The 27,744-nt window shown below is 42.6% G+C and overlaps 1 protein-coding gene across 1 annotated transcript in view; it reads left to right on the top strand.

The window, feature by feature from the left end:
- med23 (mediator complex subunit 23) overlaps positions 1 to 20,560 on the top strand; it is a 45,497-nt gene extending 24,937 nt beyond the window's left edge. The window contains exons 18-30 of the mRNA XM_056295190.1: positions 2,043 to 2,167; positions 2,394 to 2,599; positions 3,955 to 4,135; positions 4,319 to 4,489; positions 5,170 to 5,386; positions 10,924 to 11,033; positions 11,658 to 11,784; positions 12,022 to 12,187; positions 12,440 to 12,512; positions 12,682 to 12,896; positions 13,581 to 13,701; positions 13,859 to 13,990; positions 19,529 to 20,560. Of these exons, the coding sequence (XP_056151165.1) occupies positions 2,043 to 2,167; positions 2,394 to 2,599; positions 3,955 to 4,135; positions 4,319 to 4,489; positions 5,170 to 5,386; positions 10,924 to 11,033; positions 11,658 to 11,784; positions 12,022 to 12,187; positions 12,440 to 12,512; positions 12,682 to 12,896; positions 13,581 to 13,701; positions 13,859 to 13,990; positions 19,529 to 19,726 (2,042 nt within the window). The 3' untranslated portion in view covers positions 19,727 to 20,560. The remainder of the gene's footprint in view (positions 1 to 2,042; positions 2,168 to 2,393; positions 2,600 to 3,954; positions 4,136 to 4,318; positions 4,490 to 5,169; positions 5,387 to 10,923; positions 11,034 to 11,657; positions 11,785 to 12,021; positions 12,188 to 12,439; positions 12,513 to 12,681; positions 12,897 to 13,580; positions 13,702 to 13,858; positions 13,991 to 19,528) is intronic.
- Positions 20,561 to 27,744: the final 7,184 nt, after the last annotated feature.

The following is a 27,744-nucleotide window of genomic DNA, read 5'->3' as shown; positions in this document are numbered from 1 at the left end:
TATGAGGGAAGTGTGACAATAGTGAGGTTTGCAGTTGGAATGACAGATGGTTTCAAGGTGGAGGTGGGATTATATCAAGGATCGGCCCTGAGCCCTTTCTTGTATGCAATGATGGACAGGTTGACGGACGAGATCAGGCAGGAGTCTCTGTGGACTATGATGTTTGCGGATGACATTGTGATCTGTAGCGAGAGTAGGGTGCAGGTTGAGGAGAGCCTGGAGAGGTGGAGGTATGCACTGAAGAGAAGAGGAATGAAAGTCAGTAGGAGCAAGACGGAATTCCTATGCATGAATGAGACAGAGGACAGCAGAATGGTGAGGATGCAAGGAATAGAGGTGACGAAGGCGTATGAGTTTCAATACTGTGGGTCAACTGTCTAAAGTAATGGGGAGTGCTTAAGAGAGGTGAAGAAGAGAGTGCAGGCAGGGTGGAGTGGTTGGAGAAGAGTGTCAGGAGTGATTTGTGACAGAAGGGTACCAGCAAGAGTTAAAGGGAAGGTTTACAAGATGGTTGTGAGACCAGCTATGTTCCATGGTTTGGAGACAGTGGCGCTGACGAAAAGCCAGGAGGCGGAGCTGGAGGTGGCAGAGTTGAATAGGCTAAGATTTTCACTGGGAGTGACGAAGAAGGACATGATTAGGGACAATTATATTAGAGGAACAGCTGAGGTTGGACGGTTTGGAGACAAAGCAAGAGAGGCAAGATTGAGATGGCTTGGACATGTGTGGAGGAGAGATGCTGGGTATATTGGGAGAAGGATGCTGAATGTGGAGCTGTCAGGGAAGAGGAAAAGAGGAAGGCCAATGAGGAGGTTTATGGATGTTGTGAGGGAGAACATGCAGGTGGCTGGTGTGACAGAGGTAGATGCAGAGGACAGGATGAAATGGAAATGGATTATCCGCTGTGGCGACCCCTAACGGGAGCAGCCAAAAGTAGTAGTAGTATTATTTTAGAATGTGTTGTTGGCGTCTGTTGTTTGTGTTTCTGAGATTTTTATATTTTGTTTCGTTTCCGTCTTTTAACGCATTGATCAGCGTTGTATTCTGTACAATGACAATAAAGGCTTTCTATTCTATTCTATTCTATACTATTCTATTCTGTTGTATTCTATTCTATGTCAACAAAGCCTTTCCCAGAGACGAAGTCATATGGCCGAATGTCTTTACAGCAACGTTCGACACATTTCTCGGTATTATCTTGTTTAATATGTGCAGGAAGAAGTGCTTTATCGTTGAAGGAGAGCTTACTTTGACTGAGGGGAACAGAGCAGGTATGTCGCCTCAACTCAGAGGCGCCAGATTTGTGGCCATTGCAGATCAATACTTTGCACATTTGTCGCAACTAACAAAATCAGGTTTGTTTCCATCTTTGTCAGTGTCAACTGAGAAATTTTTCCAAATGTTAGATTTGCCTTGATTTTCTTTTATATTGTAATGACCTGCTTTGATTTTCTTTTCAAATTAATTTGTATACGCCATCCTTCTGGTTAGCACTAGCTAAATACCAGGACCCTCAGTTTATTTTTCTGACCTTCCGCTCCCGCCCACAGCAAATTTAAAACTGCCCGCTCCCGCGAGATTTGTGTTCGGTGCCGCAGGATCCCAATGCAGTCCTCAAGTACATTATTTTCAATAGAGTCACAAGTTTACCATCTAAGTGCCATCTAATGGCCATGGTTGAAATGCAAAATGCAGCATATTCATCTGAAAAAATTACATTGTATAAGTCGCTTTGGAATTTAAGTCGCAGGACCAGCTAGACGAGTAAAAAAACAGCGATTTGTAGTCTGGGAAATAAGGTAATTGTCCTTTGGTCTTCATTACTGTGTTTCTAACTTTTTGAATTTTGTTCTTTCTGTCTTTTCTTTTATTTTCACTTACTCACTTTTTTATTTTCACTGTTGCTTTGATTTCTTAAGTCAATGAGTTGTCATTTTAGCCTTTTTAAAAGGGCCTTAATTGATAAACAGGTGACAGTGTATAGATGCTAATCACACATACACTGTTTCACCTGCCTTTGCATTATGCATCTCTATGTGTAGATTTTTTCACAGGGTCGGACTCCATACATGGAACTTGGTGTAAAGACATTCTCCAGACAATTATGACCTTCACCCCTCATAACTGGGCCTCACACACACTGTCCTGCTTTCCTGCCCCACTGCAGGTATAAACATACACCACACACACACACAAACAGATTTACATGGAAGTCTTAAAAAGGAAGCCCGTACAAGGCAAATTTAATCTTTTGTTTGTATCCTGACTGCTGTCCAAAATCTCTTAAATTCCATTCCCTCTCAAACCTTTTGCAATAGTATATGACTGGCCCCCTTAGCCCGACTTTCCCTGTCTCTCACTATTTCTTTTTACTTTTGTTCTTTCTTTCTCAGGCGTTCTTCAAACAGAACAATGTTCCTCAGGAGTCCCGATTCAACCTGAAAAAGAATGTAGAGGAAGAATACCGGAAGTGGAAATCCATGTCCAATGAGAATGACATAATCACCCACTTCTCCATGCAGGGCTCGCCCCCCCTCTTCCTCTGTCTGTTGTGGAAGATGTTACTGGAGACAGACCACATCAATCAAATTGGCTTCAGGTTGGCATTTTTTGTCCCTAAAAGAATTAAGTTGAGGCAGACAGTGACTCCCACAAAATGCAGATGCACTACAGACAGATGGTGTCTTTATGCATGCTCAGTAATCCAGGTAAGGAAATCACAGAAAGGTGAATCAGTTCATCTGGACACAATGTTTAGTGGGAGAAATGTTTCCTCACTCACCCAAGTGACTTCGTCAGTCTCAACTGACGGCAGGTATCCCCCAACCTTATAAACAGCACAGCAGCACAATGACCAAAACCAACGATTGGTTTCATATGCAAATTTTCATTTCTTACATGTACTTGCATACACAAAGAAAGAAAATTTTATTTCTCCCAGCCCACAGCAGTGCAACACAAAAACCAAACATCCAAATTTCCCAAAAACGACACCACCAAAAAGTACAAAAACAGAGAAAAAAGCAACAAAAACACAGTTAACAACACCGTCCACTCAGTGAAACGCAGTCCAAAAAAATTCCTCTGTCCAGAGAACAAACTCCAGCCAGGATGACTGTCAGAACTGCCGGTCTGCATGGGCAAGGAGTTAGCTTTGCCTACCCCGCTTGCGCGTCCTGCCAGATTACCCTCACGGTTTCCTCCCCGAGCGCAGCTCCAGGCAGGGGCCATGGTCCCTGGGCCCATTGAACAAAGCAGACCAGGCTCCCTCAGCCGATCCAACACTAGCTCTCCCAGCCAGACACCTTCGACACACCTCCCCCACACCACATGATGACACAGACGCAGACAAAAACACTGAACAGTCTGCGCTAAGCAAGGCCGCTGCCAGACCGCCTCGGTGTTTCCTCTCGGGTACAGCTCCGGGCAGGGCCGTACAGCTCTGGAAAGGGCCGTAAGCTCTCTCAGCCGATCCAACATCAGCTCCCCTAGCAATTAAACAAGGGACAAACAAATCGGCAAACAAAATAAAAAATGTCACACGAAGACACAAACACAGATGTGGACAAAGACGCTGCATAGTCGGCACTGGGTGAGGCCACCGCAAACGCGAGTTCGCGCCGCCATCTTCCCACACACATTCCACACATATTCACAGCTCAGATACACACAATTGCAGAATAACAAGCACACACTCTACCACACAGATTAGAGACTGACAAACATACCCCACACGTCTTGTAATGACTGTAATACTGGAAACTGACCTCAAAATATAGATCACACAGACAGACATATGAATACAATACATACACTAAATGATATATTTGATTATGTTGAGTTTGATTGTCATATAAAATCCCTGAGTCTGGATGATGTTGCTTCAAATGAGTATAACATGCATGATAACATCAAGATTTTTCTGTTTGAATGACTGCCCTTTTTAATTCCTAGGGTCTTAGAGCGCATTGGGGCTCGTGCGCTGGTGGCCCATGTGCGCACATTTGCAGACTTCCTGGTCTATGAGTTCTCAACATCAGCCGGAGGACAGCAGCTCAACAAGTGTATTGAGATACTTAACGACATGGTCTGGAAATACAACATCGTCACCCTGGACAGACTTATCCTATGTTTGGTGAGAACGCTCTTCCTGGCAGACTGACAAACAACGTTATTTTATTAAGTACAAATGTGAAAAGCTTTTCTCCTCATATCTCTGTCTCCTTACAGCAAGTAGCTGTTAAGGAAATGTTTAACTCCTCTCACCACCATCACTGCTCTAGTTCTTCTCCTTACCTCTTCTCTCCTCTTTCGTTAGGCGATGCGTAGTCACGAGGGAAACGAGGCCCAGGTGTGTTACTTTATCATCCAGCTGCTGCTTCTGAAGCCCAACGACTTCAGGAACCGAGTCAATGACTTTGTCAAGGAGAATGCACCAGAACATTGGCTGCAAAGTGACTGGCACAACAAGCACATGAGTTACCACAAGGTATGGGGGGTGAGACTTAAACAAACTCAGTCAAACACAAACACAACCTAACAAACACTTCAACAGATACCCACACATATACACACAGATAGACAAATGCATATACAAGCAAGTAAAACATGTACACGTGAGTTTTAAAGTACAATTTTATTTCTTTGTTTTAATAAAAAAATGCTTAGAAGTCACAACTAAAAAATTCCCAAAAGAATTAAACACCAGTTCACAAATAGCTATTGGTTTTATGTTTACAGTAGGATTTACTTCATATAACATGGTTGTGGTCATCATCTGCTCTTATGATCATACGTATCATCCACTCATATATCATATGCTCTCAGAATTTGTTACAGTCAGCCCTCTAAACAACCTCAACCTCTCCATCAGTATTGGGCCTCTTTTTGTCATATCTGCTTTTTAGCTAATACTTCACTTCTTCAAACTCAGTGCTACCTGCATTCTCCTGCTCTATTTGACTAATAAGATCTAAAATGCATCATGATGCATCTCATCATTTTTCTCAGTAAAATCCTACCTGACAGTAACCACTAGATTAGCAATCACAAAAGCATTTATGTTTTGGATATTAGTGAACTAATCATTGCTGTAAATATGCCCGTGATTTGTGTGCACATAAATGTTCAGGATTGCAACTTTAATGTTTATCACAATTCACTCAACAGAAATATCCAGAGAAGTTGTACTTTGAAGGTCTGGCAGACCAGGTCAGTCCCCCCATGCAGCTCCAGTCTCAGTACCTGCCTATCTACTTTGGCAACGTGTGCCTGCGCTTCCTGCCGGTCTTCGACATCGTCATCCATCGCTTCCTGGAGCTACTTCCTGTCTCCAAGTCTCTAGAAACATTGCTCGATCACCTGGGCGGGCTGTATAAGTTCCATGGTGAGAGGCCAAGATGATTGTAGAGAGAGGTTGTGTCTGTGTGTATGTTAGTCGCTGGATCAGGTAGGAAGGTTGATCGGCTGTGAATGAGAAAGGGAAAGAGAAGGATAGTTTGGTCAAGTCAAATTTATCTATAAAGCACATTTAAAAGCAACCCACATTGACCAAAGTGCTGTTCCGTCTAGAGCAGGTAGCTAATACACAAATGCAGGAAACCCCAACATAAACAACAATGCAAAAGCTCTTAGGCACGAATAAACACATGGGCATAGGCACAAGCCAGAAATCAGCCACATCAGGAGGATTCAAACGCTAGGAAATAAAAGTTTTGATCTGGGACTTAAAAGAGTCCATGGAAGGGGCAGATCGGATAGGGAGGGGAATGCTGTTACACAATCTATGGGCTGCAACTGCAAAGTTGTGGTCATGCCTGAGCTTTAGTTTAGATCGCGGGACAGCAAGAAGTCCAAAGTCAGCTGACCTGAGGGACCTGGAGGTAGACTAGAGGGTTAAAAGGTCTGCGATATGGGGGGGGGGGCAGCCCATTTAAGGCTTTATAAACAAACAGGAGAACGTTAAAATGAATTGTGAACTGTGCAGGTAGCCCATGGAGAGAGGCCAGTATAGGAGTAATATGGTCCCTCTTTTGACTACCTGTCAGGAGCCTGGCTGTAGCATTCTGGACTAGTTGTAGGCGGGAGAGGGACAACTGGCTAATCCCATATATACATGGAGTTGCAGTAGTCCAAGCGGGAGGATATAAAAGTGTGGATGACTTTCTTGAGATCTTTAAAAGAGAGAAAAGGCTTGATTTTTGCAATAGTATGGAGCTGGAAATACCTGGCTTTCACTACTGAATTATTTTGCTTGTCAAACTTGAAGGCAGAATCAAATATCACTCCAAGGTTTTTGACATGATGTTTGAAAATGGTGGACAGGTTGCCAAGACTGTTGGTAAACACTTTGACGAAATCAGGGGGGCCAAATAGGACAAGTTCAAATTTGCCTTCATTCACCTTTAGGACATTTTGTGCCATTCAGCACTTTATGTCCTCAAGGCAGTTCAAGAGGCTGACTAGATTGGACTGGTCTTTTGGTTTCAGGGCGAGATAAAGCTGAGTGTCATCAGCATAACAGCGGAAGGAAATGTCGTATTTTTGAATGATTTGACTGAGGGGGAAGCATGTATATAGAAAAAAGAATGGGACCTAGGAAAGGACCTTGTGGGGAGACTAACTGGGGGAGAGGAAAATTGCCTGTATTAATGGAGAAGCTTCTATTTTTGAGGTAGGATGTGAACCATTTCAAGGCAGAGCCATCAACACCGACCCCGTACTGGAGATGGTCTATTAAAATGTCATGATCTACAATATTAAACGCCGCGCTAAGTTCAAGAAGAATTCGAATGGCACAATCACCAGAGTCGATAGAGAGGAGCAGGTCATTGTACATTTTCAGCAAGGCAGACTGCTATAATAAGCCTTAAAACCCTACTGAAATCTTTCTAAGATGTTGTTTTGGTGTCGGCAGGGCAGCAATTGCCTGGGAATAACCTTTTCGAGAACCTTTGACAGGAATGTCTAAGTTTAGAAATAGGACTGTAGGTTACTAGGGGTGTAACGGTACACATATTCGTACCGAAAATGTTCGGTATGGGTCTTTCGGTTCAGCAGGCATGTGTACCTAAGGAATGCTGCGTTGTTTTAATCTCTGCACGTGCAGGACTTTTTAGTTTGCGGAATTTAATTTAAAACTCTGAATTTCCCCCCTAGCAACTTTTGCTGGGTGTTGTACATTCAGCCACCCACTAAGCGTGCGCACACACACCCCACAGAGAGATTGCCAGTAATTTAGCATATGGCAGCCTCGTAGTTATAATGGTAAATGCAGATAAACCAGAGTCCTGTGCCAGCAGATCTGCCCTTTCTGCAAGACAGGTTAGACAAGTGAATTTTTCTGGAACAAAAACATGAAAATGCAATGACTCAAAGTAAAAGCTGGGTGAAGTGAATGTGAAGCTGAAATGTGAAACTGAAAGCTGCTAATGTGAATACATGTAGAGTACAGGTCAAGTACAATTAATTTTCTAAATGCTGCACCTTAATGGATATTTATTTTATAATTTTTATTTGAAAGAATATTTATGTTGCACAGTCCTAATCTAATGTGAAGCTGAAAGCTGCTAATGTGAATACAAGTACAGTTAATTTTCTAGATGCTGCATCTTAATGTATGTTTATTTTATTATATTTTGATTTATTTGGGAGAATATTTTGATTTATTTTTAAGTAACTTTTACTTTTTATTAGTAGGTTGCAGCAGTATTGACAGACGTTATTTATTTAATAAAGACAGAGCCATAGTTTGTTCAGTAAACCACTCTTAATGAAAAAAAAAGAAAAGCAATTTTATGTTTTGTTTTCTTGCCCCCCACTGTACCGAAAATGTACCGAACCCTGACTTCAACACTGAGGTACCTACTGAACCGTGATTTTTGTATACCGTTACACCCCAAGTAGTTACTAGGTTAGAAAGGGTCTACGTTTGTTTTTTTCTGGATGGGCTGGACCACTGCGTGCATGAAATCGGTTGGAATGGTACCGGTGGCCAGGGAACTGTTGATAATAGGGAGGATGCTGGGACTGGCTATGTCAAAGACATCCTTCAGGAGGGCAGTAGGGATAATTTCATGGTGCAGTTTGTAGGTTTCATGATGGAAACAATCTTTGTAATGGTGGGTAACGTGATAAGTTGAAAGCAGTCCCAATTTAGAAGAACTGACCAGTGAGACTTTTATTTATTTATTTGATTTTGAGATAAGTCACGGGTGGTGGTGGTGTTCATTCTCTTATCCTCAACTTTGCTAATAAATTTGCTAAAATTATTTGTACTTAACAGGGGCCACATCTAAGCTGGTACTGGGGGCGAGGCAGATGACATAATTTATGGTACTGAATAAAACCTTGGGATTATGAGAGTTGTTGGAAATTAGGTTAGAAAAGTATTGTGCTCTCACAGCCTTCACTGCTTCTTGATATTTGTGACAGACACTTTATTGTTTGTCATTGTACATACATACAATGAAATTCATTTTCTGCATTTTAACCCATCCTATGCTAGGAGCAATGGGCAGCCGCAGTGTAGTGCCCAGGGACCAACTCCAGTTCTTTTTTTCTCCCTATTGTGAAGATTATTTCTCAAAATTTCAAGGGATCTTTGAAGCTTATCACTCTTCCACGTTCGTTCAGATATTCTGCACTCCCTCCTCAGGGATCTGGCGGTGTCATTAAGCCATGGCAGACCTTTAGGCTTAGGCTTTTTCAATATAAGTGGAGCAATAGTATTCAGAACAGAGAAGCAGGTGGTATTAAATAAGGAAGGGAGTTCCTCAGTACTTAGATGGTGGGGGGCTCAATAGTGAGGGGCTCAATAGTGCAGGTATTGGGATCAGCTATGAGAGCCTCAGAGAAGTCGAAGAGTCGAGATTGGCAGTCGAAGAGTTAATGTAGTGAGAGAAACGTACAGGGAGAAAAGATTTAGTGGAAGAGAAAGGCAGAGATAGAGCAAATATGACAGCACTATGAGCCGACAGAGAAGCATCAGTTATATCCACATTGCAGATCAGAAAACCAAACGATAAGACTGGGTCGAGTGTATGGCCTAGCTTGTGAGTGGGACTAGTGGTAAGCAGAGCAAGATTAAAAGACTCAATAAGGTGTATAAAATCACTTATGTGAGGCTTGGTCAGACAGCAAACATGAATATTAAAATCACCAAGAATCAGAACTCGATCAAAGTTGGGGCTAGTGTTTGAAAGGAAGGCCGCAAATCGAGTGATGAAGCCTTTATGTATTTTTGGTGGACAATACGCATGAGCAATTAAGAGGGGATAGACCCAGTCCACTTTAATTAATTGCACCTCGACGCTGAGGAAATAATCAGAGTTCAGTAGGCACCTCCTATTTCGTTTCCTACGATGGTAGCCACAGGGCCAAGCACATACACTGATCTGCCAAAACGTTAAAGCCACTGACAGGTAAGTGAATAACATTGATTATCTCGTTACAATGGCACCTGTCAAGGGGTGGGATATATTTGGCAGCAAGTGAACAGTCAGTTCTTGAAGTTGATGTGTTGGAAGCAGGAAAAATTGGCATGCGTAAGATCTGAGCAACTTTGACAAGGGGCAAATTGTGATGGCTAGATGACTGTGTCAGAGCATCTCCAAAACAGCAGGACTTGTGGGGGGTTCCTTGTATGCAGTGGTCAGTACTTACCAAAAGTGGTCCAAGGAAGGACAACCGGTGAACCAGCGGCAGAATCGTGGGTGCTCAAGGCTCATTGATGCACATGGGGAGTGAAGGCTAGCCGTCTGATTGGATCTCACAGAAGAGCTACTGCTCAAATTGCTGAAAAAGTTAATGCTGGCTATGATAGACAGGTGTCAGGACATACAGTGCATCACAGCTTGCTGCATATTGAGCTGTGTAGCTGCAGACTGCTCAGAGAGCCCATGATGACCTTATTCACCACCTAAAGCACCTGCAATGGGCACGTGAGCATCAGAACAGGACCATGGAGCAATGGAAGAAGGTGGCCTGTTCTGATAAATCATGTTTTCCTTTAGATCATGTGGATGGCTGGGTGCATGTGTGCTGTTCACCTGGGGAAGAGATGGCCCCAGGATGCACTATGGGAAGAAGTCAAGTCGGCAGAGACAGTGTGAAGCTCTGGGCAATGTTCTGCTGGGAAACCTCGGGTGCTGGCATTCATGTGGATATTACTTTGACACATACCACCAACCTAAACATCGTTGTAGACCAAGTGCATGCCTTCATGGCAATGGTATTCCCTGATAGCAGTGGCCTCTTTAAGCAGGATAATGTGATCTGCCACATTGCAAAAATTGTTCAGGAATGGTTTGAGGGACATGACAGAGTTCAAATTCCCCAGATCTGTGCCTCAATACAATCCTGTCTCGGAGGTCCACAGACAATTCCTTTGACTTCATGGCTTGGTTTCTGCTCTGACATGCACTGTCAACAGTGGGACCTTATATAGACAAGTGTGTGTGCCTTTCCAAATCATGTCCAATCATTTGAATTTACTAGAGGTGGACTCAAATCAAGATGTAGAAACATTTCAAGGATGATCAGTGGAAACAGGATGAACCTGAGCTCAATTTTGAGTGTCATAGCAAAGGGTGTGAATACTTAGGTACATGCAATATTTCAGTTTTTTATTTTTAATAAATTTGCAAAAATTTCTACAAAACCTTTTTCACTTTGTCATTATGGGGTATTGTGTGTAGATTGGTGAGAAAAAAAAGGAATTTAATCAATTTTGGAATAAGGCTGTAACATAACAAAATGTGGGGAAAGTGAAGGGGAGTGAATACTTTCCGAATGCACTGTATATATTTTCATCCAAACACATTTGTCTGGATGTTTAGCTCCCTATTGCTGTGCGTCTGTGTCTCTGACTGTGACCTGTCTTTCTTATGCTGTGCGTGCGTGTGTGTGTGTATGTGTGTTTAGATCGCCCAGTGACCTACCTCTACAACACCCTCCACTACTATGAACGACACCTGAGGGAGAGAACCAACCTGAAGAGAAAGCTGGTGCATGCTATCATGTCGTCACTGAAGGTAGCCATGTCTTTGATACTAATCTGGAGCATGGGGGTGAATGCTAAAAAAGAAAATAACATTTTTATGTAACTAGAATATGGTGTATAGAGATATAGATTTTGCCTGTCTCCGCCCACTCACATTTGGAAAAAGGTAAAAAAAAAAAAAGGTTGTAGATGAAAAGGACCATGATGGTGGTGTTGGAAGCTGAAGGTGGCGGTGCTGTAAATGAACACCTCACCCCGGCTCCTCACAAGTCTATCCAGAGAGTTATGTTGGTCAACAGAGACATCTTACATTCCCACACAGGTTATACTTTATTGGTGTTTTTTAACGGATCCTAAATGTGTTCGTCTACGTCATATGGGTCTTGTGCACATTATGTAACGTAATGTGCGTTTTCCACAAAAATAGAGAAAAAGCATCGATTTCCTCCCTCAAAGCCGCCATTGAATGCGGTCTTTTTTGTTGTTGTTGAATTGGTCATGGCAATCAGTTCTACCATCCTAGGGACATATGAATATGTTTTCAGCTCAAATCAGTGAAAAAGGTTTTATGACCTCTTTGAGACAGCTATGAATTTTATGTATTAATATTAGCACTATAATATTATAATGAACTGCCGTATAATATTCCCTTCAGGACAACCGTACTCCAGGATGGTGCCTCAGTGAAACCTATCTGAAATGTGGCATGAATGCCAGAGAAGACAACGTGTGGATCCCTGATGACACCTATTATTGCAAGCTGATTGGACGCCTCGTTGACAATATCCTTCATTAATTTCACACTGAAGGGCCTGTCTGTTGGCTACAGCAACTAACCCAGCCCACTACTAGCCATGAGCTGAATGGCTAGCAATTCAAGCAGTTTCTCTTGATGCCTGTATGCATCAAAGTTATGTGTGGATGTAATTATATTTATCAGCTACATTGATTACTCTGCAGCCAAATAATTTTGGATCATAAAATGTGTAGTTCCCTTTGGCCCCCTTAACTTTTGTCACCCATGGCGGGAAAGTCACCTGGTCCCTTCCCCAACTGTGACTGGAGGTTCAATGAGTTCCCCAACCCTGCAGCCCACGCCCTGCATGTCACCTGTGTGGAACTGATGGCTTTGGCTGTGCCTGGGAAAGATGTCGGCAATGCACTGCTCAATGTGGTGTTGAAGAGGTACTGTCCACGCTGATATACACAGAACATGTCACCAATATATAACCCATGGTTTTAACCTTGCAGGCAGTAAATGTCAGCTTCACATGGATCATAAGTATTTTGACAAGAATATTTGAATATTCTCATTTTGGATGTGGATTCTTGTGAAGTGTATGGGGTGCAAACTTCTAGAGCATGTGCATGCGAAAATGTAAACGAGAACAAAATAATTATACATCAACCCACTTTCCAAATCCTTTGTCCCTTCAGCCAGCCTCTAGTTCCCAGAGAGAACATCACAGCCTGGATGAACGCTATCGGACTGGTGATCACTGCACTGCCTGTAAGATTCACCTTCAAATAAGAGTAGATGAATGCTGCTATTGGCCTACCAATAACTTCACTCTGCCTGCAACACTGACACACACTCAGAGGGTCACTAACAACATATTGAATTTATGCTTACTTGAAATATTTGTTAGCTCATCTCAGTCTACTTTTTTAAAATCCAGGAGCCCTATTGGATCGTTCTTCATGATCGCATTGTGTCTGTGATTGGCTCTCCGGTGCTGACATCAGAGACAGAGTGGGCAGGCAATCCCTTTGCCTTGTTAGACTTCACAGCCTGCCACCAGAGCTACAGCGAAATGAACTGCAGTTACGTGCTAGCATTAGCACACGCTGTCTGGCACCACTCATCCATTGGACAGCTTTCTCTGATTCCAAAGTGAGTGTAAATACACACAGAGACCCACTCAAGATTAATATAAGATATATGCATGCACAGATGTGCATACACGTGCATCTGGTTTTCAGTCCTTATGGGGACTGAAAATTAATGTTGGTCAAAATTCTTACCTAAACCCAAACCCTAAAATGAACCCTAACCTTAACCCCGAGGCTAATTCTAATACCTAACTTTAATACTGGGCATAACCCTAGTCCTAAACCCAACCCCTTGCCCGGGAATAACCGTATTCCCCTAGGGAAAAATAATGTTCCCGAAATGGCAGTTTCTGATTTTACTGTCTTTGAGTATATTTAGTCCCCATGAGGATAAAAAACAAGTACACACACACACACACTGCTGTCATTAAAATGTATGCTAGCAATAGCCCACACATGTATTCACCATTATTTGTCTGAAAGAACTATCTTCCACTCCAAAGTGTACACGGCAATATGATTAATTACGTAATCTCATACACACACTAGATGTTCTGATTAAATTTGTTTATAATCACCTTTTTTTTACCCCTTCAGCATTTTCTCACCCCTTCAGCATTTTCTCGTCTTCTCTACTAATTCAGTCATGATAATTTCATACTTATGAAAACCATCAATCACTATTCTGTGTATATGTGTGCGTGTGTGCATGTACTTGTGTGTGCATGCGCATGCTTGTGTGTAGGTTCCTTTCAGAGACATTGAAACCCATTGTCCAGACGGAATTTCAGCTGCTTTATGTCTATCACCTGGTGGGTCCATTCCTACAACGCTTCCAACAGGAGAGGACACGCTGCATGCTAGAGGTAAAAAAAAAATACAAGTTGAACAATTGATCTTCTCCTCAGGCTGCCATTCGAAGTTATGCAGTAAATGTTCTCTTTTGGCTACTATTGGTGTTTTGGTTTTGCTGAGATTGTGTGTTTTGTATTTGTTGTGTGTGCACGTTTGCATTTATTTCAGATTGGCGTGGCCTTCTACGAGATGCTTCAAGCAGTGGACCAACACAGCCAACATCTCTACTACATGGACCCGATCTGTGACTTCCTCTATCATATAAAATACATGTACACAGGAGACAGTGTTAAGGAGCAGGTAGGAGTTTGTGTGTGTGAAGAGGAATTAAATATTTTTCCCAGAATGGTAGCACAACTAACTAGTAAAGGGGAGTTCTACTATCTTGAAATATTCTGAATGCTTGAAAAATGGGCTTATCGTTGTCTTTTACAGTTATTGTAGACTGAAATGTTGTCCTTGAAAGGCATTGCCAAAGCACATCATGAACATTTAGTTTGTGTTTATTATCCATTGTGTTGACCTCTCCCTTGCCTCTGTCTCTGCAAGTGTAAGCAAGCCAAAGGCAGTTTTTTTTTCTAGTTACCTGGAAAGTGTAGTGGTAGCTTATGCACTATATTTCTCTTTTGCCTTTGTTCCTTAAGTGTGAAGGTTTTTTGTTTTTTTTTGTTGTGTTTTTTTGCAATCATTAACATTGGTTTTGTGGACTGGTTCATAGAAAAGTATTACAGGATTATCTGCATGGACAAAGCAGTCCCCAGTAACTCATCCCACAAACAGTAAATTGTTTATGCTATCCTCAGGGAAGTTATACAATATTTTGGTCACTGCAATTCAAAACAAGTAATTTTAAACTATTAGAGGCAATTCATCTGTATATCCATCAATCAGTCTATCCCTTTAGAATTATAATCAAAATCAACTTTATTGGCCAATTGTGCTTATGCATACGAGGAATTTGACTCCAGTTTACAGCAGCGTCTAGTACTTGCTTATATCACTAACACACAAAAAAAGCAAACTAAATGAATGGAATGACAAATAGAATACTGGAGTTATGTATGCACAACAGGTTTGTCACTACTATACAGAGTTTTGTTATGGCTGAATAATTAATAACTTATGCTTATATATTATATAATTATTTGTGGATTTAAAATTGTATATTTGTATTGCACATCTGGTTTAAAAAGAGGTAGTGCACATTGTGGATATACAGTGCATCCTGAAAGTATTCACACCCCTTCACTTTCCCCACATTTTGTTATGTTACAGCCTTATTCCAAAATGGATCAAATTCCTTTTTTTTCTCATCAGTCTACATACAATACCCCATAATGACAAAGTGAAAAAGGTTTTGTAGAAATTTTTGCAAATTTATTAAAAATAAAAAACTGAAATATTGCATGTACATAAGTATTCACACCCTTTACTCAGCACTTGGTTGAGGCACCCTTGGCAGCGATTACAGCCTCAAGTCTTCTTGGGTATGAAGCTACAAGCTTGGCACACCTATATTTGGGGTATTTCTCCCATTCTTCTCTGCAGATCCTCTCGAGCTCTGTAAGGTTAGATGGAGAGCATCGCTGCACAGCTATTTTCAGGTCTTTCCAGAGATGTTCAATGGGGTTCAAGTCTGGGCTCTGGCTGGGCCACTCAAGGACATTCACAGACTTGTCCCGAAGCCACTCCTTCGTTGTCTTGGCTGTGTGCTTAGGGTCGTTGTCGTGTTGAAAGGTAAACCTTCGCCCCAGTCTGAGGTCCTGAGCGCTCTGGAGCAGGTTTACATCAAGGATCTCTCTGTACTTTGCTCCATTCATCTTTCCCTCGATCCTGAATAGTCTCCCAGTTCCTGCTGCTGAAAAAATCCCCACAGCATGATGCTGCCACCACCATGCTTCACTGTAGAGATGGTATTAGCAAGGTGATGAGAGGTGCCTGGTTTCCTCCAGACGTGACGTTTGGCATTCAGGCCAAAGAGTTCAATCTTGGTTTCATCAGACCAGAGAATCTTGTTTCTCACGGTCTTTGAGTCCTTTAGGTGCTTTCTGGCAAACTCCAAGCAGGCTGTCATGTGCCTTTTACTGAGCAGAGGCTTCCGTCTGGCCACTCTACCATAAAGGCCTGATTGGTAGAGTGCTACAGAGATGGTTGTCCTTCTGGAAGGTTCTCCCATCTCCACAGAGGAACACTGGAGCTCTGTCAGAGTGACCATCGGGTTCTTGGTCACCTCCCTGACCAAGGCCCTTCTCCCCCGATTGCTCAGTTTGGCTGGGCGGCCAGCTCTAGGAAGAGTCCCGGTGGATCCAAACTTCTTCCATTTACGAATGATAGAGACCTCTGTGCTCTTCGGGACCTTCAAAGCTGTAGAAATGTTTTTGTACCCTTCCCCAGATCTGTGCCTCAATACAATCCTGTCTCGGAGGTCCACAGACAATTCCTTTGACTTCATGACTTGGTTTCTGCTCTGACATGCACTGTCAACAGTGGGACCTTATATAGACAGGTGTGTGCCTTTCCAAATCATGTCCAGTCAATTGAATTTACTAGAGGTGGACTCCAATCAAGATGTAGAAACATCTCAAGGATGATCAGTGGAAACAGGATGAACCTGAGCTCAATTTTGAGTGTCATAGCAAAGGGTGTGAATACTTATGTACATGCAATATTTCAGTTTTTTATTTTTAATAAATTTACAAAAATTTCTACAAAACCTTTTTCACTTTGTCATTATGGGGTATTGTTTGTAGATTGATGAGAAAAAAAGGAATTTAATTAATTTTGGAATAAGGCTGTAACATAAAATGTGGGGAAAGTGAAGGGGTGTGAATACTTTCCGGATGCACTGTATGTAAGTGAAACATCTTGACCACAGGGGGCTATTTACACTGTGTCATATTTACATAATAAGTGTCCATTATTGTACCATGCTGTTAAGTGTTCATGAGAGAGATGGCTTATTGGAAAAAACTGTTCCTATATCTGGTGGTTTTGGTGCACATTGCACTGTAATGCATGTCAGAGGGTAGGAGTTCAAACAGACTGTGTCGTGAGTGTGGGGGGGTCTGTGCTGATTCTGCCCACCTGTTTCTGGGCTCTAGAGGTGTTCAAGTCTTACAGGGTGGGATGGGGAGCACCAATGATTTTTTTCTGCTGTCCTTACTGTTTGCTGCAGTCTGTTCCTATCCTGTTTTGTTGCTGCTCCAAACCAGACTATGATGGATGTGCACAGGACAGTCGGTGACTACATTGTAAAACTGGCTCAACAGCTCCTGTGACAGACAAATTTTCGTCAATAGCCACAGAAAGAACATCCTCTGCTGGGCCTTTTTGAGGATGGAGTTGATGTTGGCCTCCCACTTCAGGTCTTTGGAAATGGTTGTTCCCAGAAACTTGAAGGTCTCCACGATTGACACAGGGCTGTTGTATATTGTCGAGGGGAGCAGTGCTGAGGGGTGTCGCCTAAAGGTCATCTCCACAGTCTTGAGCATGTTCAGCTCCAAGTTGTTCTAACTGCACTAGAGGACCAGCCGCTCAACCGCCTGCCGATATGCAGACTCGTCACCATCTTGGATAAGTCTGATGACTGTACTGTCGTCTGCAAACTTCAATAGTTTAACAGCTGGGTCCTTGGAGGTGCCGTTGTTAGTGTACAAGGAGACGAGCAGTGGAGAGAGGCATCGCCGGGCAGCACCAGTGCTGACTGTCCGTATACAAGAAGTAACTTTCCCCAGCCTCACCTGCTGTTTCCTGCCTGTCAGGAACCTGCTGATCCACTGACAGGTGTCAGGAGATACAGTGAGCTGGGAGGAGAGGATTTATGGAATGATGGTGTTAAGGTCCACAAACAGGATCCTTGCATATATCACCGGGCAGTCAAGGTGTTGCAGGATGTAGTGCAGTCCCATGTTGACTGCATCATCCACTGACCTGTTTGCCCACCAGGCATTCTGCAGGAGGTCCAGCAGGTGTCCTGTGATGTTCTTCAGGTGGGCCAACACCAGTCATTTGAAAGACTTAATGACCACAGACGTCAGAGCAACAGGCCTGTAGTCATTCAGTCCTGTGATGGAGGGTTTCTTGGGGACCAGGATGATTGATGGTAGAGCATTTGAAGCAGGAGGGGACTTTACAGAGTTTCAGGGATCTGTTGAAGATCTGCATGAAGATTGTAGCCAGTTGATCAGCAAAGGCTTCAAGACACAATGGGGAGACACCATTTGGACCCAGTGTGTTCCTGGTCTTCTGTCTCAGGAAAAGCCGGCTCACATCCACTACATGTATTTGAGTGTAGCCTGAGTATTGGTGGGGGGGGGGGGGGGTTGCCAGAGGTGTGATGGGGGCTGTTGTTGGACTGGAGTAGGTGAGGGATGTGAATTTGTCCCTCTCAAATCTGCAGTAGAAGATATTTGGGTTGTCAGCCAGGTCTTTGTTTGCCTCAGCATGGGGGGGGGGGGTCTTCTGTAGTTTGTGATGTCTTTCAGGCCCTTCCACACTGGCACAGGGTAATTTTTCAGCTTTTCAGTGTAGCTTCTTTTAGCCTCTCTGATCTCCTTTGTCAGTGAATTTCTGGCCTGCTTGTACAGGGCTGTATCCCCACTACTGTAGGCGGCCTGCCAAAGTTATCTTAGTTTGGCTGTGAACCACAGCTTGTTATTGTTACATGTGCAGAAGGTCGTCATAGGCATACACGTCTTCACAAAGCTCATATAAGATGTCACAGTGTCAGTTAGTTCATCCAGTTTGCCAGTTGCAGTTTCAAATGCACTGCAATCGGTGCAGTCAAAACAGTCTTGGCGTTACTGCTTCGCTGGCCCATTTCCTCCCTGTTTTAACTACAGGCTTTGCAGATTTTAGGCTGGAATAAAATGAACCAAGCAGTGATCAGTGCCCCAAAGCTGCCCGGGGACAGAGCAATATGCATCTTTAAGAACTGTTTAGCAGTGGTCCAGGGTATAATTTTCCCTGGAGGGACAGTTAATATGCTGTCTGTATTTTGGCAGTTCGTGGTTTAATTTTGCTCTGTTAAAAGTCCCCAAGGAATATGAAAAGTGAGTCCTATGTTTTTGTTCCAATCTGGTCAGCCAGGGTTTGCAGTGCACCATTCATGCTGGCCTAGGTTGGATGTAAACACCGGCCAGGATGAAAACTCCCGCGGTGAATAAAATGGCTTGCAGTTTATGAACAATGTCTTCCAAGTTCGGGCTGCAGAATTTACTTAACAGTGACACCAACTGTACACCAACCTTCATTTATGTGGAAGCAAATTTCTCCGCCCTTCACTTTCCCCGATAGCACCATTACGTGATCCGCTCGATGTTGGTGGAAGCCTGGCAGATGTAATCCAATGTCAGGGATGGATTCGCTGAGCCAGGTTTCAGTGAAACAAAGGGCAGCAGAATGTACGAAGTCCTTGTTTGTCACGTTGAGGAGAGGCAGCTTGTCCATTTTGTTGGACATCGAGTGGAAATTCGCCAGGTGAGTCGTTGGGAATGCAGATCGAAATCCCTGCTGTCGGCGCCTTGCCAGGCCACCGATGCACTTCCCCCATTTGTGTCGCCGCCAAGTCTCACAGAGAGTCGGGGTTCCCCCAACTAAGCTCTCGAAAAAACATTCCGGGTTTGTGAAAACTGGCGAAAAACTATCTGGAGTTAACTGCCTAGTGTTAAGCGGTTCTTCTCTAGAAAAAGCAATTGAGTTTGAGAATAAACAAAAACAGAGAAAGGACTAGAGAGCGCTATACTGAGGCTGCTATCCACAGCGCCGTCATGGTTTACCCATATTATTTACATATCCATATCACTATTTGATTGGTCCTCTTTCCTCTCTCTCCCCTAGGTGGAGAAGATTATCGTTACGTTGCGACCAGCCATGAAACTCCGTCTACGCTTCATCACACACAGCAGCAAGATAGAGACTTTGTCAGTCGCTACGTCCTCTTCCTCCTCTCAGCCACCCTCTTCCTCCCTCTCCTCCTCCTCTGCCTCCTCTCCATCTTCCACGCAGCACACACACACGCCCATGTCGGTGGCTTAGAGACAAAGAAAACACTTATGTGCCAACATGAAAATCCAGATGGACAGATGTGCTGTAATTTAAACACACATATGCACACTTAGCATGAATTTGATAATGCAGACACAAACACAACCTAGTCACACACATGAACACATTCACATGCTTATGTTTTGAAAACCATTCAAAACTTTTTTTTTCTCCAAAGGAAACATTAACAGGTTTATGTGTCCTGGTGATTTCAACCTCGAATTGACATCTGTGTTTTGCTTCAAGTTTGAACTGAAATTATTGCTGACTCCTTTTGATAAGAAGCTCTTGGAGAAAGTGCTGTCAAGTCAAAGCCAAATCACAACACACAATAACACAACTCATTTCTCTTTTTCCTGGACAGTTTCTATTGATCATTTCATTTATTATTGACAGTTTTTATTGTTTAGATTGTTTGAGTTTTAAATCTGTTTCTTCTTTCCTGTCATACAAACTACTGTGCATTAATATGACTATTTAAATGTTCAACTGGTGAGAGAAAAAAATGGAGAAAAAAAAACAGCAAAACTGGTTTTTCAGAGGCTTTCATCATGGAACAGCTACAAATATTTATTTTGTAGATATTGTAGATGTCTAACTTTGGTATAGCATTGACAGTTTTAAGTCCTTGAACGTGTTTTTAACGTAAAAAGAACAGCTATTGAATTTGAAGTGGCAAAACTAGTGTCTGACATATCAAACTAGCGTCCTACATATTTGTAATCAGTACAGTAATGCCAGTGCCTTCAGGTTCATCACATAATTACTGACTGTATTTTTAATGTTTTCTTTTTCATATTGTACACTGTTATTTACCTAATAAATACAGGCTTTTGTCATTTGTTTAGCTGGGGTTTTTCAAAAAAGAAATGCTGCATGTCATGCAGTCCTCCCGTTTTACGCTTGCTCCTCTAACATCATGGAAAAGTGTACTTTTTACAGACTTCTGACACTGGCCCCCATCATGCAGGCTCTCCTTATTTTACACTGGCTCCCTCCCATCGCATAGACCCCTCCCATTTCATGGTGCTTCCTTCCCTGCCATCCTGATCCCTCCCATTTTACAGTGGCTCCTACCATTTTATACTGCCTCTTTCCCTGTCACCCTGACGCCTTCCATTTTACACTGGCTCCTCCCATTTTATACTGCCCCACCCCTGTCCTCTTGACTCCTCCCATTTTACACAGACTCCTTCCCTGTTGCATTGGCTCCTCCCCCATCACACAGATTTCTTTTTTCATTTGACCCCTCTCTATCATGCAGGTGCTGTCCAGTGTTTGTTGGACATCTTGCACTGTTGGTTTAACTTCAGCTTCTTTTTTTTCACCCCCTTTTTCTCCCCAATTATACCTGGCCAATCACCCCACTCTCCCGAGCCATTCCGGTCACTGCTGCACCCTCTCTGCCAAGTCGGGGGAGACTCTATTGCAGATGTCGGGGAGGCTCTATTACAGAGGCGGCAGGTAGGAGCTGTGGTCATAAGGTTATCAGTGCCTGTCGAAGTGGCACCCTAAGAACCCGCCGGTGGACACCGGCGGTGAGGGAAGCCGTCAAGCTGAAGAAGGAGGCCTTTCAGGCTAGGTTGGCCCAGGGCTCTCCTGAAGCAACAGACAGGTACCGGGAGGCCAGAGGGGCTGCGGCTTCGGCAGTCGCGGAAGCAAAAACTCAGGTGTGGGAGGAGTTCGGCGAGGCTATGGAAGAGCACTTTCAGCTGGCGTCAAGGAAGTTCTAGCAAACCATCTGGTGACTCAGGAAGGGGAAGCAGGGCTTGACTCAGGCTGTGTTCAGCCAGGGAGGGGAACTGTTGAAAACAAGTTTGATACCAGGATTTTCTAGAACAGCTTTGTAAAATCTAATTACCAGCCAAAATGCAAAGGAATGTTCTCACTGTGAACAACCGGATAAGGGACCGTCAACAAGATACACACATGCATTATAAAAATTGAATAGATCATAATCAAAACATATTAGAAATACTGAATTAACTTCATTCTGTTCTGTTCACTCCCCTTCTAACATGTATGGACACTAATTTTTCAATTTTGTACTTGAGTTCAAAATTTATGGCAGAAACATGGTAAAAAAAAAAATATATTAAATGAGCAAAGGCAGTCAACAACATCAGATAGAAGATCAGCTTAATTCTGTTCAGGCACTCCCCCTGTAAAATGCATGGGCACTCATCTCTAAATTTTAAATGTAAAGTAAATGGAAGAAAAATGCAGAAAAATTGCACTGAAATGAGGAAAGGTATGCAACGACGTGCGATAAAATACAGATATAAAAACAACTTCATTCTTTTCTGCCCCACACCTCCCCAAAAGATGCACGTCCATCCATGTGTAATTTTTTTACTGAAGTGATTTTTAATAGCAGAGAAATACTGAAAAATGCACTTAAATGAGCAAAGGTACACAACGACAGAGGATAGAGATATGAGATCAACTTCGCACACGGGCAATCTTTTTTACATTCGCAAAGCTACACAATATGAGATAGAAGTGATATGAGATACACTTCATTCTATTCACTCACACACACACACACCACCATGCACGGGCATTTGTTTTTAAGTTTATTTTCAATGAATCAATATTGTATGGACATACAACAATATAACATTTTATGTGTATGTATGTGTGTGTGTGTATTAACAGAAATCCCCACTTCCAAAGTGTTTCCATCTTTGTTTTGTAATCTGTGGCAGTAATCTGCAGACATACAGTGGTATCATTGTGCAGTTGTTGTCACAACCGATGTAAAACAAAACAAAACAAGAACACATCACAATTTTCTTTTATGCATGCTCAATAATCCAGGTAAGAAAATCAAAGCAGGTTGAATCACTTTATCTGGATACAACGTTTATTGACAATAAGTTTCATCACTCATGTAAGTGACCTCTTGGTCGGCAGACTAGAAAGGCGCGATATAAAGGCAGTCTATCTGAAGAGGAAACGTACCTGTCAATAAGCGTTGTATCCAGATGAACTGATTCAACCTTCACTGATCACCGTATTCCGCTTCTCTTGAAGCTCTTTCCAAAGTTAAGATCCATAGCAGGGGCGTCCGGGTGGCGTGGCGGTCTATTCCGTTGTCTACCAACAAGGGGATCGCCGGTTCGAATCCCCGTGTTATCTGCGGCTTGGTCGGTGTCCCTACAGACACAATTAATTGGCTGTGTCTGTGGGTGGGAAACCGGATGTGGGTATGTGTCCTGGTTACTGCACTAGCGCCTCCTCTGGTCGATCGGGGCGCCTGTTTGAGGGGGAACTGGGGGGGAATAGCGTGGTCCTCCCACGCGCTAAATCCCTCTGGGGAAACTCCTCACTGTCAGGCGAAAAGAAGCGGCTGGCAACTCCACATGTATCGGAGGAGGCATGTGGTAGTCTGCAGCCCTCCCTGGATCGGCAGAGGGGGTGAAGCAACAGCTGGGATGGCTCGGAAGAGTGGGGTAATTGGCCGGATACAATTGGGGAGAGAGAAAAAAAAGATGCATAGCAAGACAGTATTTTCAGTACATTTCCTTATATTCATGAATAGAAATTTATCTGTAATACACAATTTTTCATTTTATCTATGCATATATATGTATACAGCTGTATAAATTCCTCAGTGTAAATGAAAAGAAGTTGGTCTCTATTGTGGCATAGCTGTACACAGTAGCAATGCAAGAACAGTACTACTTTGTATCAGGGCTTTAGGTATTAGGTTCACAGACCATTAATATAGATTTATATTCTAAAGACAAAAGGCTTTAAAAATTAAATTTTGTATCATACTCTAGAGAACTCTTACAGTGATGGACAGGTTGACGGCCAAGATCAGGCAGGAGTCTCCGTGGACTATGATGTTCACGGATGACATTGTGAGCTGTAGTGAGAGTAGGGAGCAGTTTGAGGAGAGGCTGGAGAAGTGGGGGTGGGGGTATGTACTGGGGAGAAGAGGAATGAAAGTCAGCAGGAGAAGACGGAATACATATGCATGAACGAGAGGGAGGACAGCGGAATGGTGAGGATGCAAGGAGTAGAGATGACAAAGGTGGATGAGTTTAAATACTTGGGGTCAACTATTCAAATTAACAGAGAGTGCGGAGGAGAGTGCAGACAGGGTGGAAAAGAGTACCAGGAGTGATTGTGACAGAAAGGTACCAGCAAGAGTTAAAGGGAAGGGTTACAAGATGGTTGTGAGACCAGCTATGTTATATGGTTTGGAGACAGTGGCACTGATGAAAAGACAGGAGGCGGAGCTGGAGGTGGCAGAGTTGAAGATGCTAAGATTTTCATTGGGAGTGACGAAGAAGGACAGGATTAGGGACGAGTATATTAGAGGGACCGCTCAAGTACAGTTTGGAGACAAAGCAAGACAGGCAAGATTGAGATGGTTTAGACATGTGTGGAGGAGAGATGCTGGGTATATTGGGAGAAGGATGCTGAATATGGAGCTGCCAGGGGAGAGGAAAAGAGGAAGGCCAAAGCAGAGATATATGGATGTGGTGAGGGAGGACATGCAGGTGGCTGGTGTGACAGAGGAAGATGCAGAAGACAGGAAGAAATGGAAACGGATGATCCACTGTGGCGACCCCTAACGGGAGCAGCCGAAAGTAGTAGTATCACACGTACTCTTATCTGATGTTAACACTCCCCTGGTCTTGGACTTTGTTTGTACTAGCCTCAGCCATGACGCAAGTGTCCTAAATCTGTTCTCGGTTGTTAAAGCAGGGTGGCCACAGACACAGAGAAAAAAGTAAGTGGTGAATGAGGAACGATAAACTTGACGTGAGTACAAATTAACTGACATCCATTTTTACAGCATCGGTTATTATCTTTATGTGATCTTTTTTGGAGGAGGATAAAAGCTGCATCTATGAAATATTTGTTGTGAAATGTAAGCTAGGCTAGTGCTAATAACCACTAGCCATATGGTGTTGTCATGTATAACCCCCCCCCCCTTTCTCTCTCAATTCAATTCAAAAGGGCCTTACTGGCATGAAATTAAAAAAAAGAATTTGTTTCCAAAACAAAACAAAAGCAAATAAATTACAATGAAAGTTTGACAGTTATACGCAATCGCTGGAAATGTGTCAGTGACATTAAAAAGAAATCACCAGTGTTGATTAAAATACGAAGGAGTCAAGGTCAGGTAGTCCTTTTCGTCTCTGTTAGTGGCAGCATGCTACACCTAGCCTAGGCTAAACCTGTTTCTGATGTACCTTAGGGTTTTGTCATGTCTTTCCAAAATTATTTGTTGATTTGGTTTTGCTGGTTTATAACTTGGTTGGGGCAATTGTACTGAGGGCTGTTCTGAGGCGGTTAGCCCCGTCCACTCATATGCATTTGACGTTTCAAGTACACATGAAATAATAGCCTGTTCCATAGCTTTAAACACATTGGTGTGTGTGTGTGTGTGTGTGTGTGTGTGTGTGTGTGTGTGTGTGTGTGTGTGTGTGTGTGTGTGTGTGTGTGTGTGTGTGTGTGTGTGTGTGTGTGAAGTCAAGCTGAGGGTGCACAAATTGTATCTGAAGGCCTCCTCGTGGCCCCTTGTGGAACCAGGTCTGTAGTAGGACTGTTCATGAATAGAGGGTTATAAGTTATGAATAGCCTATATATCTTAAATACTTGGAAACATCAATCCACACCGTTGTCCTTCACTTCGCTTCTCTCCAGACACAGCCACTCTCAGCTAATTATGTGATCCAAGTTAATAGTATGAACTTACTCATTCGATTAGATGTGCGATTTACAAATACTAGCATGGAAGACGACCTTAAGCACAGATGGCAATTGTTTAAACTCTGCTTGGCATATGTTTGCTTGTAGCCTACATACTGGCAGTATATTTTACATGGTATATTGTAATGACTAGGGGCCATGTATCAGGTAAACCAAAGTAAACTACCAGTATCAGCTACACAGAGTTAAGCCATCAGCAGGTGCGCTTGACCTCTTCCTTAGCAGCCATGATGATTATCGTGCTGTAAAAAACGCCGAGGTCAGGTGGTAATTCATCAATTTCATGAGGTTCCTACCTAATAAAAAATTCCAAAAATTATTTTTAAACTCCTTTGCCTTTGTTAGGTACACGAGCAGCAGCATGCGCCCACACCTATGGAGAACCATTCCACCATCTGCAATTAGGGCACCATGATCTCGTTCCCACGTGTGGAGTCATGGCCACACATTATTTTATTAACATAAGACGCCACCTGAGGGACTCTGTACTTTTTAATTCTTCCAGATGTTATGTGAAGACAGAAACATGCTTGTTCAAAAAACAAAACTGTAAACATGAGACAATGAAATGCAATGAGGTTTTAGGGCTGGATATAATCTTTTTTTCATCTTCACCCAGGGGTCCCACACATCCTGGAAACCCTGGGGATTTATAGGCTACTTTTCCACTCATGGAAAACACTTGGAGAATGATACCATTGCTCAAATTTCCTAGAACTATTATTGATGTTGTAAAATTAGTGAAATAGTTTTTTACCTGCTGAGATTGTAGATTTTTAGCCATATTTTAAACTGCTGGTCATATGTTCAGTAGCCAGCTAAAAGTTACCCAGTCCATTTAGAGACAGTAAAGGCTTCCACTGATGATTTATACTGATTAATATGACCTTCTGTGAGCAATGGCCGCATGGATATCAGGAAATTCAGGAATCAGGAACACTTTGTCATTTCACCTCATGTACGTAGGCACATGAAATGAAACGAAATGCCGTTTCCCCTAGCCCACAGCAGTGCAACATACAGACAAAAACACATCCAAGAACTACAAGAACACACATATTCAAACTAACACATATATCCAAACCAGAAAAAAAATATCTAAGCAAAAGTCCTGGAAATGTTTTTCTTTTAAAGAGTTGGGAACCCTGTCAGACTTCGTACTTGAAGCTAATATGAAATGAAAGGGGGCTAGAGAAAACTTGGAAAAATGAAAAACCTTGCAGAATAAGAGCAGAGAAGTAAATTTTCCCCATTCCACAATACCTTTCACTTTGCTAGTGTCTCTAGCAGACACCTGCACTGGAAAACAAGCCTTGGGTTGTTTTTCAGCTCTACACAAACTCTTATCTTTACTATCACTTTTCTCATTAACTTAGAGGAAGGATTAATCATGGAGAGTGCAGTTCAGGAATCTACCATGAAGAGAAGAGGAGAAGACAATTCCACTGATCAAAAGTAAGACAGAATACAACAACAACAATAACAACAACAACTACTACTACTACTACTACTAATATTACTAACATTATTATTAATAATAATGATAATAATGTAAATGTTCTTATAAAAACCTCATTTTCTGTTTTCCGTACTTTATTGTAGCAGACCAGACTCCTCTGCAGCCAGCTTTATATCACTAAAGAGTGACCAATCCATGAGCCATCCAATCGGCTTCAGAGAAAACGTCTATACCACTGCACAAAGGTAATATATAATACTGATACCAACACTGAAACTAATACTAATAATGTAAACCTTAATGGCCAAACATTCTTTTCTATTTTCCATACTTTACTGTAGCAGACCAGACTCCTCTGCAGCCAGCTTTATATCTCTGAAGAGCGACCAATCCATGAGCCATCCAATCGGCTTCAGAGAAAACGTCTATACCACTACACAAAGGTAATATATAATACTGATACCAACACTGAAACTAATACTAATAATGTAAACCTTAATGGCCAAACATTCTTTTCTATGTTCTCTACTTTACTGTAGCAGACCAGACTCCTCTGCAGCCAGCTTTATATCTCTAAAGAGTGGCCAATCCATGAGCCATCCAATCGGCTTCAGAGGAAAAGATGTTGGTGAACAAAGGTAAAAAAAAAAAAACTTGATGAAATTAAACGAAAACGGTCTTTCTCTGTTTCATGTGTTTGTCATCACCTTTTTATTCATCCCCATTCTCAGTTACAGATGAAGTTCATAGTGTAGTAAGAAACTCCCGATTCCTTCCATACTTAGTCCATAGTGAGTGACCGTTCCATGCATCCTTC

This window comes from Lampris incognitus, chromosome 15 (genome assembly GCF_029633865.1).
Source record: "Lampris incognitus isolate fLamInc1 chromosome 15, fLamInc1.hap2, whole genome shotgun sequence".
NCBI lineage: Eukaryota > Metazoa > Chordata > Actinopteri > Lampriformes > Lampridae > Lampris > Lampris incognitus.
The sequence above is the reverse complement of the archived record's forward strand: the minus strand, read 5'-3'. Positions and strand labels throughout refer to the sequence as shown.